The sequence below is a fragment of the Lacerta agilis genome, chromosome 1 (assembly GCF_009819535.1).
Source record: "Lacerta agilis isolate rLacAgi1 chromosome 1, rLacAgi1.pri, whole genome shotgun sequence".
NCBI lineage: Eukaryota > Metazoa > Chordata > Lepidosauria > Squamata > Lacertidae > Lacerta > Lacerta agilis.
Genome location: NC_046312.1, coordinates 27,798,274 through 27,817,919, shown reverse-complemented (window position 1 = coordinate 27,817,919; position 19,646 = coordinate 27,798,274). Strand labels below are relative to the sequence as shown.

At 41.8% G+C, this 19,646-nt stretch overlaps 1 protein-coding gene across 1 annotated transcript; it reads right to left on the bottom strand.

Moving 5' to 3' along the window:
• Window positions 1-6,890: 6,890 nt before the first annotated feature.
• On the bottom strand, window positions 6,891-19,635 carry ALKBH1 (alkB homolog 1, histone H2A dioxygenase). Its single transcript, XM_033141990.1, has 6 exons — window positions 19,453-19,635; window positions 14,381-14,489; window positions 13,956-14,118; window positions 10,393-10,483; window positions 9,428-9,621; window positions 6,891-7,437 (listed from the first exon to the last, which is right to left on the bottom strand). Exons 1-6 carry the CDS (start codon window positions 19,582-19,584, stop codon window positions 7,014-7,016), a joined length of 1,113 nt encoding a protein of 370 aa, XP_032997881.1. The 5' UTR covers window positions 19,585-19,635; the 3' UTR covers window positions 6,891-7,013.
• Window positions 19,636-19,646: the final 11 nt, after the last annotated feature.

The following is a 19,646-nucleotide window of genomic DNA, read 5'->3' as shown; positions in this document are numbered from 1 at the left end:
CAAAGGTGACCAGGTGTGGCCATTTTAATTTCCCATAATGCCCAGAGCACCTGACATGGCGCCCCCTCCAAGGGCATTATGGGAAAGTTAAACGCAGGCTCAAGACACAATTGATATAGAGGGGCTGCAACTGGACCCTGGAGCCTAGCAGTTGTCCTAGGATGCCAGATGTGTGTGTGTTTTTAATAGCTTGTTCTCTCGCATTTCTTCTTTGGAGACCCTGAAACACAGCAGCCCGTGCGTTTTTGTTTTACTATCTCTGCTGGGGGACCCGCCATGCTCCTTCTGGGGTAGTTTGTCTGTCATTGGTGCCCACCATGCCACCTGTGGCTCCTAGTCAACATGCAGCAGTGGCCACACCCTGGAACTGGCTTTGACTGATCAGTTAAACAAGGTGAGAGTAGCAAATAGGTCTTTAAACCCCTGGTGAGTTAGGGGCTTCCCCTGCCCACGAAGACAGGCTCCAGCGGATTGAGCAGGTGACACCAATAGTGGGTGCAATGGTCAAAGAGGAGGTTTCTGCATGTGCTGTTGAGGGAAATAAGAGGCAGATGGGGCTCTTCAGCTTGGGAAGGTAGCCCATCCAGGAGAAGGAAAACTCTGATCCTAAACCTCCGCTACCTTGCGGGACATCTTTGAGAGAAGAAAAGACTAAGGAGTAAACCCTACTCAAATCTGGAGTCCCTAAAATGATTGGATTGCGCCTTGTATTCCTCCTTCCTGCAACTCCTGCAGCCAAGCTGGTGCCAAATGTATTGCTCTACTTTCCTTTGAAAGGGACCGAAGGGGGGGGTCCCTAGAGTCTCCTAGAAAGAGGAATTGATATTAAATCCCTCCTATTATCTATTGTGACCCCACTCCCTGCACTACTGCATTTAGAAAGCTGCAGTCAGATGTGACTCAAGTTGGGCAGAGTCAATAGGTAGAGCTTGTTTCCTTTAAGGGTCCCTATTTTTCGAGAACTGCGGGAAAAGGATTGGAAATGATAATAGTAGTAATAATAAATTACTAATTAGTCGCTTTCCTCACAAAAGCGGCCCAAAGTGACTTAAACACTGAAACAATTTCAACATGCACAACCGATAAAAACCTAATTTTTAAAAACCAATCCTCATGGTCCTCCAGGCAGTCGCCATCCTAAACAATTATTGAAGGCATAGGCAAACTTGGCCCTCCAGATGTTTTGGGACTACAACTCTCATCATCCCTAGCTAACAATTACAACAAGCACAACCGATAAAAACCTAATTACAGGTAGGTGTTGGTCTGCCATAGTCAAAACAAAATAAAAAATAAAAAAATTCCTTCCAGTAGCACCTTAGAGACCAACTAAGTTTGTTCTTGGTATGAGCTTTTGTGTGTATCTGAAGAAGTGTGCAAGCACACGAAAGCTCATACCAATAACAATCTTAGTTGGTCTCTAAGGTGCTACTGGAAGGAATTATTTATTTATTTATTTAGTTTGGATAAAAACCTAAAAAACACATCTGTATAGATAAAAGACATGTCCTGCCCCACTAAAAGAGACTGCAAGTTCTTAAAATCCTTCAAATTGAGGACCAAAAGCGTGGTACCTAAAAATAGATTAAGTTGGTGCCTCCCTGGGGACAGCATTCTACAAGTGAGGGACCACCACTGAAAAGGCCCTCTGACCCTTCCTATAGGGAACAGCAGTCCTTGAGGTATTGGGGCCCAGAAGCTTTATGTTAAAACCAGCACTCTGAGTCCAGAAACTAAACTGGCTCTGGGCAGAACCTGTTAAATAGTCTGAGGGGAAAACAATCTCAAGAGGTCAAAAAGACTGGCAAACAGATTTTAATAGAAACTAAGGGCTCATCAAGAAGGCTGATCGCCGAAGAATTGATGCTTTTGAATTATGGTGCTGGAGGAGACTCTTGAGAGTCCCATGGACTGCAAGAAGATCAAACCTATCCATTCTCAAGGAAATCGGCCCTGAGTGCTCACTAGAAGGACAGATCCTGAAGTTGAGGCTCCAGTACTTTGGCCACCTCATGGGAAGAGAAGACTCCCTGGAAAAGACCCTGATGTTGGGAAAGATGGAGGGCACAAAGAGAAGGGGACGACAGAGGATGAGATGGTTGGACAGTGTTCTCGAAGCTACTAGCATGAGTTTGGCCAAACTGCAGGAGGCAGTGAAGGATAGGCGTGCCTGGCGTGCTCTGGTCCATGGGGTCACGAAGAGTCGGACACGACTGAACGACTGAACAACAACAACAAAGGGCTCATCCAGCCTTCCTTTTGCACCATGCTTTGCACCAATCACAGGTATCCACTTTAATGGCGCATGTCCAAGTTGTGTTTTTATTTTATTTTAGCTCCAGTGCCTTCCCTGGGAAAAAAACCCCATTTTACCGTTGTACTGAAGCAAACGGCAACCCACAGAAAACCCAATTTGCTCCAATTCAAACAACTTGGATGAAGGAATTGAAGGGATGCTCATCAAATTTGCAGATGGCAACAAACTGGGAGGGGTAGCTTCACCTTCAAAGGTGCACTCCTTTATTGTCTCCCAAGACGGACGGATGCCATCAACGTACTGTACTCTCCTGTCTTTGTACTGTGCTGACTATATGTAACCAAGAAACATGGCATGAAGAATGAGTCTGGCTCCTAGATTCACTTCTGTGTGCTGAATCTTCCATCATTTAAAAATCAATAACCATCTCCAATACTCATCAGTTGGCTCTTCTGAGCCTCATTATGGCTGTAATGTGCCACAGCAAACTATAGTTTGTTTTTCCCTCTTCTGTAATCAACGGGACCTTTCTGTTAATGAGAAAAAAGTTCCTTATCTCTTCCTCAAGCACCTAACAAAGAAAGGAATGGATGCTTAGGAGACTCCCTTGTGAAACCAGACTCCCTAGAGCCCTGCTACAGGACACTACTTCTCTCAATCTCCTTCAGAAAATGCAAAGCAGGGAGGATATTCTCAGGTAATTCAAGGTGCTTAATAAGACAGCACTGAATAGTGGTGTTGAGTATTTCCGCATTTTCTCTGTCACCCAGTAGCATTTATCCATGTTCCCCATGCAGAGGACCACTTGCTTGTTCTTCCATGTTACATCGGACATAACCAAAGAAACCTTTTATTATTATTTTTAACCTGTCTTGCAAGCCTGAGCTCATTCTGAGCTTTAGCCAGCCTGACTTTCCCCCTGCAACTGTTGGCTACTCATGTATACTCCTCCTTTGTGATTTCCTTTTTCTTCCATTTCTTATACATGCCCTTCTCAACTCTCAGCTCAACTGTAAGCGCCTTATGCAGCCACACCTATTTCCTTATATGCCTCCCACTTTTCTTTCTTGTTGATATTGTCTGCATTTGGGCCTTCAATATTTCTCATTTTAGTAACTCCCATCCTTCTTGGATTACCTTCTCATTCAGTATTTCTGACCACAGGATCACACCCAGTAGCTCCTTCAGCTTTTCGAAATTGGCCTTCTTAAAATCTAGAGTGCGTGTCTGACTACACTCAGTTTTCTCTTGCCTCTGTATCCTGAAACCCAGGAGAATATGATCACCTCCTCCCAAGTTTCCAGGCACTTCCACTTCATTAATCAGTTCCTCCCTATGGGTGAGGACCAGTTCCAAGATAGACGATCCCTTTGTTGGTTCTTCCACCTTCTGGGAAATGAAATTGTCAGTGATGTAATGGAGGAATTTGTCAGACTTTACACTCTTGGCAGAGTTTGAATCCCAACAGATATCAGGAAAGTTGAAGTCCCCCATGATTACTATTTCTCTCCTTTTCAAATGTTTGGTAATCTGCTCTAATAAGGCATCATCCACGGCTTCAGTCTGGCTAGGCAGGCTATAGCAGACACCCATAGTAAGCTCACTGTTGTTTCTCTCTCCTACAATTTTTACCCATATATTCTCAATCTGCTTTTCATGCTCCAGATCATGGATTTCTTCACAAGTATACACATCCTTTATATACAATGCTACTCCTCCTCTCTTCCTGTTTGGTCTATTCCTTTTGAACAGGTTATACCCCTCAATTCTTACATTCCAGTCATGAGTCTCATCCCACCAGGTTTCAATCATGATTATAAGGTCGTATTTGCCATCCTGTATTAAAAGCTCCAGTTCATCTTGTTTCTTTCCCATACTCTGTGCATTTGTGTAGAGACAACTGAAACCATGAATTGTTCCCTGCAGCTACTTCCTTCCTGCAGTTTCTTGCCCTTTAGCAGGTTTCTGGAGTACCACTACATTTTCCTGTGCATCAATTAAGCTATTATCCCCAGGGATATCTCCAGATGCAATACTAGCAACAAATAGGTGGCTGTACTATTAAAATGTTGCTTTTAAATAACTAGTCATACCTCATGTTTTCGGGTTGCGTACTGCAGGAAACCCGGAAGTATCGGAACGGGTTACTTCTGGGTTTCGCCACTCGCACCTACGCAGAAGCACTAGCACCTGCGCAGACACTGCTTCAGGATGCAAATGCTGCGGGTTGCAGACGTGCCTCCGTCACAGATTACGTCTGCAACCCGAGGTTCCACTGTATGTATTTAATCAAGGAGTCCAGTAGTAACAGAGTTTAGAACAAATGGCTTAACTGCTATCTATTAGAATATTCTTATTAATGTATCCAAGGGAAAGTCCCCCCCCCACCCCCAAGACAATGGGATAATTATATTGACCTACATTGACCTTTCTGGGCTAGTGGTACAAGAGATTAATTAGGGATGGGAAAAATATTTTTGTAAACCACTTAGGAGGTTTTCTTACAATTAAATGGTATATACTGTTTGTTAAATAAAATGAGCACAATTTAAAATGTCCTGGGATTAGCTGACCTGCACTAACAGACAGCAGGCAGCCAACCTCTCTTAAGGTAAACCTAAACACCCACCCTTCTTTCCACAACAAGCAGAAGCAGAAGTGGCCATCTCAGGTACATACTTTATATGGGAGATCTGTGAGCTACAGTACACATTATAATTTTATAAGTATATCCCCCAAACATTTTAACAGTGTAACCCTATGCATGCTTACTCAGAAGAAAGCCTAAGTATTCCCCTGGAAATGGCAAGAGTGAACACAACAAGCATGTCAGGGAGTCATGACTGGATGCGGCTCCCAGCTGCATTTGCTGGCAAATGTGGGCTGTTTCTGAGTCTCAATGTGAAAGAGAATTCAGTTCTTCCCTTGTGTACCCTCACATGTTATCTCAGGAAAACTAATTGATTAATATCATTCCATATTGAATGCCTGCACAGAAAAGACTTTTCTCTTTGAATCATTAATGAAATGCAAGCCTAACTTCTGAAAACAGGTGCCAGTTGTTTTCTTTTGAAAATCCTGATGCATCACACGAATGCATAGCCCAGAGAGATATAGAGGACTATATCAAACCCACACCATGGTCAAGCATTGCAAAGAAATGCCCAACTTCTTCAGAGTTTTCCCATGTAGAGGTGATCAGATACTCCTTGTTCTGCTGGGGGGGGGGGGGTAATCAGGAACAGCAGAGCTAGACATAGCCTGAAGGAAAAGGTGAGAGTTGCTCAAGGCAGCATGAACAATACTGCAGCATGAACAAAATAACTAAGCAAAAAGGAGGAGGGGAGGAGGAAAGAGAGAGAAACAGCTCTCCAAGACAGATAGGGATCTTTAATTTAAAACAGAGTAAGCTTATTCATGGGAAAAGTGCGACAAAACACCCCTGGGACAGAGCGCTGCACTCTGGCAATTAAAATTGCATTAAAAACCAGATAGGGAAGTCGGAATCCTAAAACAGATGGGCACTGAAGACTGTGTTGTCCTTATTTGTTTCAATATATTTACCTTTTGGGCAATAGAGATAGTCGCTGATTAATTTTCTTTCTGGGTGCTTCATCTACAACTTCATTGTTCCTGTTTGTAAAGTCATTCTCTTCTGCTTGCTCCTGAAGGAGGCAGACTGCAAAGATTGCATTATGCAGGCAGCCAAACGGCCTGACGCTGATGGAACAGGGCAGTTTTAGTATTCAGAGACAAGGGGAAGAAAAGGACATATTGAATAGAAAAATCACTACACAGTCCCTAATTATTTTCCTTCGAGAAAGGGAGGTTGTTTTAAATAAAAGGCCCATCCCACCCTCAAAATGAACCCTTGGTATCAGTCAATAGGTAATAAGCACATTGCAAGGCATACAGCAGGTCTCTCTAGACAATACAGCAGGACTTCAGGCTAGCAGTATGAAGGGATGTACATTAAGGTGCTGCAAGCAAATTGCCTTTGAATGGCCATTTCAGTCTGAACCAAAGTTAAAATTTGGTTTATTATTGATCTGTAACATTCCCTCCTCTGGGTTCCCCTTATGGCCTCCCACCTAGGCAGGAAACAAACCCATACCTGCTTAGCTTTAGGCATGACCTGGGGTTGCAAAAATCTGAAACTTAACAGCTGCTCCTTTGGCTGGTGCCTCCCTCCAGTCCTAATACCTCACAGTAATTATTATTATTATTATTAATAATAATTTATTACATACATACATACATACATACATACCCCGCCCATCTGGCTGGGTTTCCCCAGCCACTCTGGGCGGCTTCCAACAAAAAAATAAAAATACAATAAAACATCAGGTATTAAAAACTTCCCTAAACAGGGCTGCCTTCAGATGTCTTCTAAAAGATGTCACTTGTCACAGTGAGTAACAAGACAGCTATAAGTCAGGGAATGTATGTTATATTCAGATGGTGTTAACCAAAGCACTGCAGTGACATTCTTTAGTTGTAGTTACAGGTGGGTAGCCGTGTTGGTCTGCCATAGTCGAAACAAAATAGAGAATTCTTTTCAGTAGCACCTTAGAGACCAACTGAGTTTGTTCTTGGTATGAGCTTTCGTGTGCATGCACACTTCTTCAGTTGTGTGACCTTGGGAGAAAACACAACACAAGTAGCTTTTTGGTCCGAGCCATGTACTTTGCCCACAAAGTTCAAAACATTTTGTTACACATCCACTTAGTATGTTGCTGCTCCATATGGCCAGGTTTCAGCTGCCCATATCAGACTTGTGCTTTTTTATTTCACTGTGCTCCTCATGATAAGAGCCTATGGAGGAAGCATCCGGGTCTCTCCCTGTCTTGGCTTCAGTTGGGAAGCTCTGACCTTCAGCAAGCACTTGCCTGACAGTCATGTTGACACGGGATGCTTGCAGATACTTGGCACAGACTTGCCAGTCCTCCTGAGAGCAGGGCTCCATAACAGAGTCTTCAGGAAGGTCAGCAGGGAGAGGCAGCTCCAGGCAAGAAGGCAAAGGCTTCCCCTCCAGGTTGGGCAGAATCCTGGGGACTGCGTGGTACAGCAGGCGGCTGAAGCCGGACATGATCATCATGTCCCCGCTGTGCATGAACATGGCCACAGGGGCTTCATCTCGTTTCAGCCCCCCTAACAAAAATATGGATGACTGTCCAAAACTAAACAGAGGAAAAAGAGAGAAGGCAGTTAGTATAACTGTAGCTATGGGAAGATTTTACCAGCTATTCTCTTCTCAATAGGCTAGGTGGAAGTTCCGCTGCAACTCTGCACACATAAAGTCCACCAGTGTTGTGCTGTATTGGTTCTTTTTATGTTATAATTTACATAGTACATATGCACTTTCCAAAGCGTTATCTCATTCAACTCTAAAGCAAACAAACAGCTCCCCACACCCTTCCTCTTATGGTACTTTAAACACATTTATTAGGGGAAGAGCTGTAGCTCAGTGGTAGAACATCTGCTTTACATTCAGAAGGTCCCAAGTTTGATCCCTGGCATTTCCAGGTTGGTCTGGGAGACACCTCTGCCTGAAATCCTGGACAGCTGCTGCCAGTCAGCGTACAATTCTGACCTAGATGGACCTGACTTAATAATAGTTAATAATATTAATTAATAATAACAAAACAACAACAACATTAATTATACCCCACCCATCTGATCTGGCTGGGTTTTCCCAGCCACTCTGGGCAGCTCCCAACAGATTAAAAACATAATAAAACATCAAACATTAAAAGCTTCCCGATACATGGCTGCCTTCAGATGTCTTCTAAAAGTTATATAGTTCTTTATCTCCTTGACATCTGAATGGAGGGTGTTTCACAAGGATGGGGCAACTTCTAATGTTCCTGTACAGGGACAGCCCAAAACATATTAGCACCTGAGGCAAACTGCAAAATGGTGTCCTGCTCCCTACCAGGGAAGAAGGGTGAGTGAAGATCTACATCAGAAGCAAGGTGTGTGTGTGTGTGTGTGGGGAACTAAAGATCTACATTGGGATCTGCTGCCGCTGTGGATCCTGCCACCCGAGGCGGTCGCCTCACCTTGTCTCATGGGTGAGCTGGCCCTGTTCTTACATAATGGTCAAAGTTATTCTCAGGGCCAAACCACGCAAAACACTTGACAGCATGTGGCTTGTCTCAGGTGTTATTATTTTCTTTTCCAAAATGCAGCCATGAAGGCTTGGTGGGGTGTTTCTCAACCACCTCCCAACTGTTGATTTTTCTGCAAAAATTTCCTCTCCATTCTAACCCCAATAATAGAAATTTGCACTTTCCCCAATGTAAACAGTAAAGAAAAAGAAGCATTAAGAAGTACTCCTTCCCTGCTTTCTCCACGGAATAGGTCTTCTATTTTGGGTTGTAGCCCTCACTTGCAGTCTGACCTCAGAGTACAGAGAAGAAACTCAGGAACAGTGCAGAATGTTGGGATGGACAAAGGTCAATTGACAGGCTAGCCTACAGGGCTGTTATTGGGGGGGGGGGTGGAATCAATGTTTATAAATGAAATAAACAATGGCTCCCATAGACTTCAGCAATCCTACTATTCTGGATCAGTAGTTGGTTGCTGCCCATGATCTTGATCTGCCACATTCCCTACACTTCATACTTCCAGAGGCAGGAAGTTTGTGTTTGCCACATGAAACCTGTCATTTGTATACTTTAAGTCAACAACCAAATAACCCCTGTGTTGCAAACCCTTAAACTGTAACAATGATCAGTCTCAGGATGCTCCTTAGAAGACTACTCCTTTTATTGTTGCATCGTGCTGAGGAAGATTATTTCAAAACAGTGTGATTATCCGGATCACTGTCTGCTCACAATCACCTTGGCACCACTCCTTGGCATCACTCCACGTGAATGTACGTGCATCCTGAGACTGATCATTGTATTGCCAGACGTACATTAATCATAGTGATCGCTTAAAAGACTTATACGACTTATATTACTTTCAGAGACTTTTGTGTTAGGAACCATATTTACAGAAGAATGTGGTCCTGTATTATGGGTTGTTACGTTTAATGAATTAGTGCCTTGACTAATTGGTCTACGTGTTGCCTTTTATTGTTCCATTTGTATACTTTAATCAAGATGCGTTAGCTAGAAGATGAAAGGTGTACGCTGCCTTCTACAAAATGTTTGGGTAGCCTACCAGAATGATAGAAGCGGCTGAGAATAGTCCAATTCGGACTCATCCACGTGAATTCCCAGAGATGAATCAAAGTGATAGTAGTTGAGGATTCCTGCTTCTGCTTGGAAACGTAGAAAACCACAAGCTTTAGCCACTTGCTCCGAGAGGAAAGCCAAGTCAGATGGAAAGGGCGTGTAGTGGTTGGCAGAATATTTCTGGTGAAGGAGCAAAAGAACAACAACAAATATGCAAACAGAATTCCAGAGGAACAAAGCCATCCTATGAACACATCCAGTTGTGACTTAAAGTGAGTTTTAGGTCAATACCTGGCTGTGTTGGAGCCCACCATCTCCTTTCCAAAGCTGAGGTGGGGGACAGATTAGGCAGCTTCCCCTACTGGAGTTCCAAGTGTAACATCCATGCAAAATGGGCTTTAGAGCCTGAACTGTCACTTCCTCTGCTGTTGCCAACAAGAAGCACAGTTAGTGCTAGCGGTTGCAACAGTGATTTTGTAGTTCAGACCCAGGAACAAAAATCAAGACACACAGTATTTCAGACATGATGATTAATATTTTTCACACAGGGGTGACATAGTCCAGAATCTTTCCCACAAATGCCTAAATACAAACTTCCCTGAACTAGAAACCTCAATATGGTTTGCTAAATGTTTCTGATGAGAAGACTGGGAATAGGTGGCTTTCTTATTAAGGCCAGACAATAGGCAGATAAGGCTGCAGGCTCATTTGGTTAAACATGTCTGCAGCATGCTGATAGACAATTCTTTCTCACTCTACCTCAAGTTTTCAATCTGATTAGAATGTTTTGGCTTCAAATATCTTTAAGAAGCCATGGTGTCTTTAGCAGAAAGCATGCACAGTGACTTTATGCTTACATTTTCTAACCACTGCAAAAAAAATCAACAAATATTTGCTATCATGTTATCTTCCTGTTATACATTGCCAAGAGGCTCTGTTGTCCTTGAATACCTTTGTATTCCAGTTATAATGGTAACCCAAAGTCACCCAGCGAAGCTTTTCCAGTAAAGTTTTTGAGGCCCGTTTGCTGGAACTTTTGTTTCTGGAAAGATACAAAAGAAAATTACAAAATAAAAATAAAAATCAATTTCAATTATGAATCTCTGCAAGAGAAAGCCAAGTTTCTGGTGCAGCTTAATACAATTCTTAACTTTAAAAAAGCCTGCCCATAAAGCTTGATTCCCATTATTACTTGTACAAATGTCAGTGAGTTTTGATCTGTGCTACGTTTTCAACAATAGGTTCAATGATAAAAATATAAAGCGAAAAAAATGGGCTGTGAGCTGAAGGGTCGATTAAGGCAATTCACAGAAAGTATTTTGGAAAAGTGAAATGGAACTATGGAAGGGTGAAGAAAAGCTGGATCAGATGAGTACTGTATTTCCAAGACTGGGAAAGATGTCAATTTGTGTAAGAGGCTTAAAGGAAAGCTGAGGTGGTCTGACTGAAGGAATTTAAGTTCCATCTTGAAACATCTTTGAATCTAAAGTAAGTAAATGAAACCCATTCCATTTTTCTTTAGCAACTATATGGCAGATTGCCTATCAGAATTCATGCAGGATTGCATGTGATAATGATAAAAATATCACGTTTACCAATCCACATATAATTGCATGTTCCTGTAACTTTTTATTTCAAATCAATGAAATACTAAGACACGCAACTTGGGGGCCTCTGTTCAGAGCATTTTGATAAATGATAGTGCCAAGTGGCTCAAATTCTTTATTATTATTTATCACTTGTGAAGAACCTAAAATTTTCTAAGCAGTGTACAGATATATTTTTAAAGGGTAGTAGCTGCTGGCAGGCTTAATACAATACAAAAGGCACCAATTCTTGAAGTTACATAATCTCAATAGCACTATCTGATCTGAAAAGCTGGGCCTCCCTATCTTTAAGTACACAGGAAGAAAATCCAACTTGCACCCACTACTACTATCCTTTTTTTTAACAGAATAAATTATCCCATTTTCTTCCTTAACCTCACCGGAAAAAAAATCCAGTTACCTTTTTGCAATAACTTTTTAGCACTGCCGGTGACACTGAGATCCACAAGCAACCCCAAGCTTCCAAGACACAGACAAACTGCACTGAATTTGGCACTTGCAAATTAATTTTCTAAGTGCCTAGAGCAAACTATGTTGTAGTTGACCAAGAGACACGAAGTTCATGACATATTTTTAGTAAGCTGCTCAGGTCTTCATATTTTCACGTAGCTTCACAAGCAATTGCTGTCGTGCCTAATATGATATTCCACGCTACTGAGAACAAAGCAGCAGGGAGAACTGCAGGTCAGGATTAAAGAGCACTGGAAGAGCTGGGTGAGTGGGAGGAGGAACAGCAAGTGAGTTTGGAGATCTGGTTGAAGAACACTGACACATCTTGGCAGGGTGCCCCTAATTAAGATGGCAGGCAGTGCTGCACAGCAGAATTGAGATGCATCTGCAAAACTTTGAAAACTACAGAAGCTCCAGAGTAGCAAAGAAATGGCTGTAGGTCACAGATCTATGCGTGGAAAGGTGCAGGGAAGCCCCCAGGTCTCCTGAGTCCACCTACAATGAGTTTGTGCGTGTGTGAAATTCAATTTGGTATATTGAAGCTTATAATGCTTTCTTTTTTCTTTCCCTCTGTATTTTTTTGGGAAGCTGCCCAGCATGGCTGGGGCAACCCAGTGGGTTGGGCAGGGTTTAAGAAATATATCGTTGTTGTTGTTGTTGTTGTTGTTGTTGTTGTTGTTGTTGTTGTTATGGCATCACTGTCTTTGGTCACTATGAAATTAGCTCTAAACCAAAAGAGAATGGATATTAAAAGTTTGTCAGTGGGATCTGCTTGCAACCGCCAGGTCAAGGCAGACACCCGACATCTCTGACCACGGAAAGGAATCTACACCACATTACCCTAAAAGCAGAAATACACTATCTTCCAAATATTTATTTATTGGGGTATTTCTAAACCACTAACTTGTTATAAGTCAATTCAGACATCAAAATCAGAGAACACACCCAAAAGCCCACATTCGGGCAATAAAAAAAGAATTTTAAAATAACAACTGAAAAGAAGAGCAAATCACCTGACTTTACCATTTAAGGCTTCCCAGGGCAATTATATAGTCACTGTTGAAACCCTTTATCCTGGTACTGGAGGAAAGTTTTATAGAGGTACAACTTCAGCATTTAAATTTCATTGCCGGGTCAAATAGAACCGGCAGCCTTTACAAATAACTAGCTCCATGTGCAGATAATGACAAGTTTTAATTACATTACTCTGCAAGTGCATTTCAGCCTCATTTAATCCTTTGGCCCCTTTGCTTGACTGGATGCCCAACTGTAATGTCAAAAACTCAGGTCAAACAACTACAAATAAGGTTAATTCACTGCCATGCTGCAAAAATTGTATCTCCAAAACTGCTTGAGCAGTGCAGCTTCCTCTACTGCTCACAGAATAATCAAAGACAAAAAAATCCTCAGATAAAGAAGTTGAGGTAGAATAAATGCTCAAGCGAAAAGAGGAGAAAGCATTTCACTTTCTTGGCTAAGTCCAAACTTTCAACAGCTTACATTATTTTTCTTACCACTCTCCCCATCACTATAAGTAGCTAAAGGTAAAAGGTAAAGGACCCCTGGATTGTTAAGTCCAGTCAAAGGCAACTATGGGGTGCGGTGCTCATCTCGCTTTTCAGGCCGAGGGAACCAGCATCTGTCCCCTGCTCTGACTCACAGCAGGAATTGTTCTAAAGTTGTCTGGTGATAGGGAAGCATATCATCATCATCGTCTCCTTATACAACCCTAATTTTGACAGTCACACATAATAGGGTGAATGAACAGCATAGAGCAGCACAGAGGGCCTCTTGGTTCATGAATCCAGCACTGAGAATAGTTAGCAACCAAGACAAAGCTGTCTGTTGAAATTAGTACACTATGGATAAACATCAATGATTTTTTGTGTATTTTTTTTTTTTTAAAAATAGCAAATACCTAGTTTGTTTCAAAGAACAAGTTGGTTAGTGTTAAATAATCTGAATAGAAATATGTTAGCTCCTTGGTTAATCATAAATGGAAACAAAGACAATACCAGACACTTAAAACATAGTTAAGAGACTTCATTATTTATAAACATATTTATATATAACTATTCATAAAAAAATCAGAGCAGTTAAAACAATTGTGCATAAAAATACAATAAAAACCATATAAAAAGTTGAAATCAGAAATCAGCTAATTATTGTGGATATGCTCTCAACTGTCTGAATAACCCTGACAGAATAGAAGCTTTCAGCAGGGATTTAAAAGCTGAAACAGCAGGTGCCTGCTGTATCTACTGGCAGAGTATTCCACAATACTGGGCTGACGACACTAAGGGCTTGGATTCATGATGTTGCTGAATGAGCTAACTCTGGGAGTGACCAATGGCACTCATACAGATGGGCTCAGTGATTACTGAACTGGGATATAAAGGAGATATGTAAATGAGCTTTTATCAAATTGCCTTGGGATTATTTGGAGCCAGGACATACCGCAACTGATGCTGACTCTTCCCCCACAGATCAGTGGTCTCCGTAGAAGACATGTGCATATCCAAATTGCACACATTAGGCTTCTGGGTGTACGTCTTCAGGCACTGCTTCACCCAGTGACGCTGGCAGCCCGGAAGGAAGGGATCTGGGATAAATATAAACCCTAGACAAAAATGAAGGTGGATGGGGAAGAGATAGTTAGGGCCTCTATACATGTAGCACTGAAAAGAACATTGAGAAACAGCAGGAACACAGAGCTTACAAGTTTACAACTTATGTCCTTCAGAAACAATACAGGTTGCTACAAGCTGTTCTCCCAACTAAATTTGTATCATATAAAATTTGTATCATAAATAATGAGAGAAGCAAACACCACATCAAAAAAGTGCTCCCCTGCCCCTTGCTTGTCATACAAACACACTCACCTGGATAGTTTTTGAGGCCATAGGCTTTCCATTGATTAACTGGACGCAGCCCTGCTCTGTAAGCATCACGATCACTTACTGATGAAAAACTCAGGGGAGAGCTGACAATCTGGTGGAGGAAATTTGAATATGAGACACCTGAAATGTGGCCCACAAAATCTGGCTGAATTTTATTAGCTGGTAGGAGTTGTGCCCATCACTAACCCTACTTTGCCCCTTGAAAGGAACTGAGTCTTGACTGTCATGTCAATATGTTTCAGAGAGGCTAAGTTCAACTACAAAAATAAGCCCCAAACTTCCTCCTTAGCTCAGAGTTGAGGGTGCCTTGTCCCTTACTAAGCTGCCTGATGTATCTCTCCAGGGCATTTTCCCAACAAGAGCAGAGAAACCAGCTAGATCTTGTGCTGAGTTTGGACATGCTAAGAAAGCACCTTGATATTTCTCAAAGTCAGCCATCAAAAAGAACAGTTGAGGGGAGTAAGAACCTTGCCAGTTTAAATATTCATAAAAATAAATCTGTAGAGAAGGCAAGTTTATACTAAAAGTTCACTAAATATTTTAATTAGCAGCACAGTTCATTGGATAGTGTTACCTTTAAATTCAATGGGTTATCAAAGTAAATCACTGGGGACAATGAAGCAAAAGTTAATAGTGTTTTTCTGAAATAAGTGGGCCTGATGTTAGTTGTACTGGGGCTATTTGCTGGACTATGCCTACTATCTTTTAGAGTCAGATAAAAGGTAAAGGTAAAGGGACCCCTGACCATTAGGTCCAGTCATGGATGACTCTGGGGTTGCAGTGCTCATCTCGCTTTATTGGCCGAGGGAGCTGGCGTACAGCTTCTGGGTCATGTGGCCAGCATGACTAAGCTGCTTCTGGCGAACCAGAGCTGTGCACGGAAACGCTGTTACTATAGCTTTAAAATGGAAATAATAGTAAACCCAGGAAATTGAACTTACACTCAAATTTTCCCATTGTTGCGTACCTATCACACTGATTTGCGATGCTTCCTGAAATCTACCAGGTTGTAAAATATCTGAGTTAGAGGCATGTGATATATTTAGAATTCCAGCTCTTGAAAGCAATATAGTATTTGTTTTCATTACAGGGGAACTGTCAGATAGACAATAAAGCAGCAGTTGCTTCTCTGGACCTGTGATGGTTTTTGTGGCACATTTCATTTCTTGATTAAGTAGGTTGTGCGATACTGGAACCTGAAGTCACAATGTTCTGACCACCAGCTCACTTTTCTGTCTGCACTATAATCCCAACATTATGTACGATTATGGCTATTAACACAAGGATTGCGAGTGCTAGAAAGCCACAACATTTTATAGCCTGTGGCAAAGTAGAATCCCAATTTCAAATGGGATAATGCATTAGTTTCCAACTCTGGTGGATATGTGATTTTAATTGAAATTACAAACGATGCTGAAGAAATAAGAGGGTAATCATAATTATGCAATCTTGAGGTCTGAAGAGCTTCTTTCTGTGACAGAAATTCTCCTTGGGAGGGCTGTAATTATACAGCACTCATTACAGTATTAACTGAGGACCAGTAAACCTGTCTAAGCACTGGTGCTAGTCGGAAATTGTTAATACCTAGTAGTCACTTTTAATATGTTATTCTTAATGAAATAAAAAGGGATCTTTTGTTACTGAAGACACTGTTAATCCTCTGTCACCCTGAAAATGTCACCTTTATTGTTAATTTTCTCTTCAGTAGTTAATTTCCTGCAACAGTCAGAAGATAATGGAATGAGGTGGGTAAGAAGCAATAGGCAAGACAGAACCTTCCTTTCTGCAACATGTCTGATAATAATGCAAAGAGGCTTTAAAAAAAAAGATAGGGAAGAGACAGAACACACAGCGGAGAACTAACTAGTAAAATGCATAACACAGTGAATTCCTATGCAGTTTCCTTACAAGGGTATACTGAACTTTTGTGACTTGTCACCAGTGTTTAAAGCCCATTGATAAAAAGATCAAGAACAGAGAAGAACAAATGTAATTCGTATATTTGCCACAGACAAGGATGATGATGATCATCAGAGGCACTGTGGATGTACCAAACAAGTGAGTGGGCCACAATACAGGTCTCTCCTTTCAGTTTTAAAGAGCAATCAAAGGGATAAGAAATCTACATTAAAAATGTTCAACAGCAATATTCCAAAATTAGGACAATTGTCTATGCATTCTTATACAGTCATTTGGGTCACCTTCAAATATTTGCAAAAGCAAATTCAACAACAGGAGACATTAACAGAGAACAACGATCACAATATCTAGGCTTCTGGCAACTGAGTCTGCTCTAAGGACACAAAGAGAATGATGGGGGGCAATGAGTTCCAAAGATAAATTTTTGTTTATATAGAGTTTTTAATAAGTTTCATGTTGTTTTCAATAAGCACTGTATAACTCTAGCATTAAAAAAGAGTTAATCATTTCAGATTCCTTTTTTATGCAATTTCATACAATTTATATCACATTCCCCTTAACCACTTTTATCAATATTGACTCCATTGCCCTGATCCAATGAGGGAAATCCCTGTGAAAAAGCAAGCTTCCATTGATAGACCAGCTGACATGGATGCAGAAATGTTTCTGGATGTGCACTCTATTTGCAGGGTAATGCTCATCTGGGCACCACTAAATTTGGCTGAGTCTTTTAGTGTGCACAGAGATTTGCATATTCATCAAACAATGGCTAAGGCACCGTGAGCAGTAAAAAGATTACCCTATTATTTATTTATTTATTTCATAAAATGTATATGACACTTGATTGTTAAAAAACCTCAAAGCAGCCCCTTAAATACCAAGTAGGTGATTTTAACTTTAGTTTTCAGAAGCAAGAACCTAAGCTCAGATAAGATGCATATTAAAATTGCCTTGAGGCTCATACAAAAGACAAATCATAAATTTAAACAAATAAATAATCTTTAAAGGATTTAGACTTAAGAACCCAAAGCAGAAGTAGCTAAAGGGAGAGATATTCAGAGAAAAACCAGAATGCCCTCCCCACCCCACTACTGTAGTTTTCTACCTAACTGCAGCAACAGTCATCAAAAAGAATCTTGACATCATACTGTATGTAACATATACCGGTAGTTTTGACCCAGACGATTAACAAGTAGAAAAATGTTCAAACATGGATATGACTTCATTTATTATGTGGTGCCATAGTGGTAGAACATTTGTTACACATCTTCAGGCTGCTTCTCAAGGAGCTTTATGAAATTAACAGGCTGAAAGTCTAACCCCATTTACCTGGGAGTAAGCCTCACTGAACTCAATGGGACATACTTCTGACTGTAACAATTTCCCTTCAGTGGAAAACAGAATGCTGGTGACAGATCAGTAAACTGTAGCAGCTGCAAGATGCTAATCTTTTGAAAATGTCAGGAATATCAAGAAATGTATCTTTGCTTGCCCAGTAAAAAAAAAAAGATATCCTAAAGATAACCAGCCTACACTTTGTTGTTGTTTAGTCGTTTAGTCATTTCCGACTCTTCGTGACCCCATGGACCAGAGCACACCAGGCACTCCTGTCTTCCACTGCCTCCCAGTTTGGTCAGACTCATGTTGGTAGCTTCGAGACACTGTCCAACCATCTCATCCTCTGTCATCCCCTTCTCCTTGTGCCCTCCATCTTTCCCAACATCAGGGTCTTTTCCAGGGAGTCTTCTCTTCTCATGAGGTGGCCAAAGTATTCAGAATGGATAGGTTTGATCTTCTTGCAGTCCATGGGACTCTCAAGAGTCTCCTCCAGCACCATAATTCAAAAGCATCAATTCTTCAATGATCAGCCTTCTTTATGGTCCAGCTCACTTAGGCCCAGGCTATCTGAAGAACCATTTTCTCTCAGATGAACCTGGCTGGGCTCCAAAATCTTCATGGGATGCCCTTCTTTCAATTCTGCCACCCTCACAGGCATGTTTAGTGGGGACATGGGGAAGGGCCTTCTTGGTGACTGCTCCAAGGCTGGAACTCTCTTACTAGAGAGGCTAGACTGGCTCCCTCATTGTCCTTCTGCCAAGAAGTGAAGACTGTAATCTTCTGGTGGGTTTTGGGGAGCTGACTGTTCTTAAGGAAAGGGCTTTTAGTAGTGCTGTACTGTTGTTGTTTTCCTTTTACTAGATTTGTTTTCATATGATTCTAATTCTCTTATAGTTAAAGCAAACATGGATAAAAAACAGAAAGGTAAAAGCATATGAAAGATAATAGTTGAAAAGTAATTGAACTATTATCTTTTATATGCTTTTAGCTTTCTGTTTACCCACGTTTGCTTCAATTTTTATGACCTACCTTTCTGGGAGAAAAGTTGGGATATAAACAAACAAACAATCAGTATTTGTAAACTATCATAATAAAATACCTTCATTTCTCTAGCTGCCCACAACCGTTCATGAGGATTCAGTTTACCACTCTCCTTCACCTTTCACCAACAATCCCAAAAGCACACACCAACCAAAACGCAGTGTCATTTTGTGGAAAAGCCACACTTTGGTAATACTGCACACTGCCTTGAAGACTAAACGTTCCAGATTTAACTGCTGGCATCTCTCTTATGGCTGGTAAAAAGCTTTTGCCTGGAGATCTTAGCTCAAAGAAGACAACACCAGGTGGCTAACAGTTTAGATTTTTCATATATGTGAATCCATGTGCCTTATACCAAAAAAGCAGAATCCTGTATTGCTTCACACTGCACGTGTGTCATACTGTATTTTTGAAGGCTTGTGGCTGCTTGCATTGAGCGATATGTTGTACTAGTCTCTTTTAAAAATCGACACTGTCCCTACCTCAGGAATTCCACACCTGAGTGTACATGTTGTGGGTGGCTGGCCAACCCCCCCCCCAACAATAACCTCAGTTCTGCCACAAAAGAAACCTTCCCACCTCCATCCATCCGGCATTCCTGCTCAGCTGCAAATACAGAGGCAAAAACTATGCGGGAGATGGAGAAGATTCCCCCACGGGGGGGGCAGCAGCTGCCGGAAGGGGCAGCTGTCACCATGGAGACAAGAGCGTGCGTTGGCGGAGGCGGTGTGGTAGGGTACTACCGTCCGGTTTACCTGCCGCGCCGCTGGCTTCGAGAAATCAATGGCCCCTGAAGGGTCCGAGCCCTCCCACCGCCGGTAGAAGCGAAAGAGCCGGCGGAAGGCGTCCTCGCCACCCTCCCGCGCAGAAACGGCGCCCGCCGCCATCTTAGTGCCGGGAGTGACCTTGCTCGCTCTCAGCGGAAAGGGCAAGAGCGCGCCTCCCCATT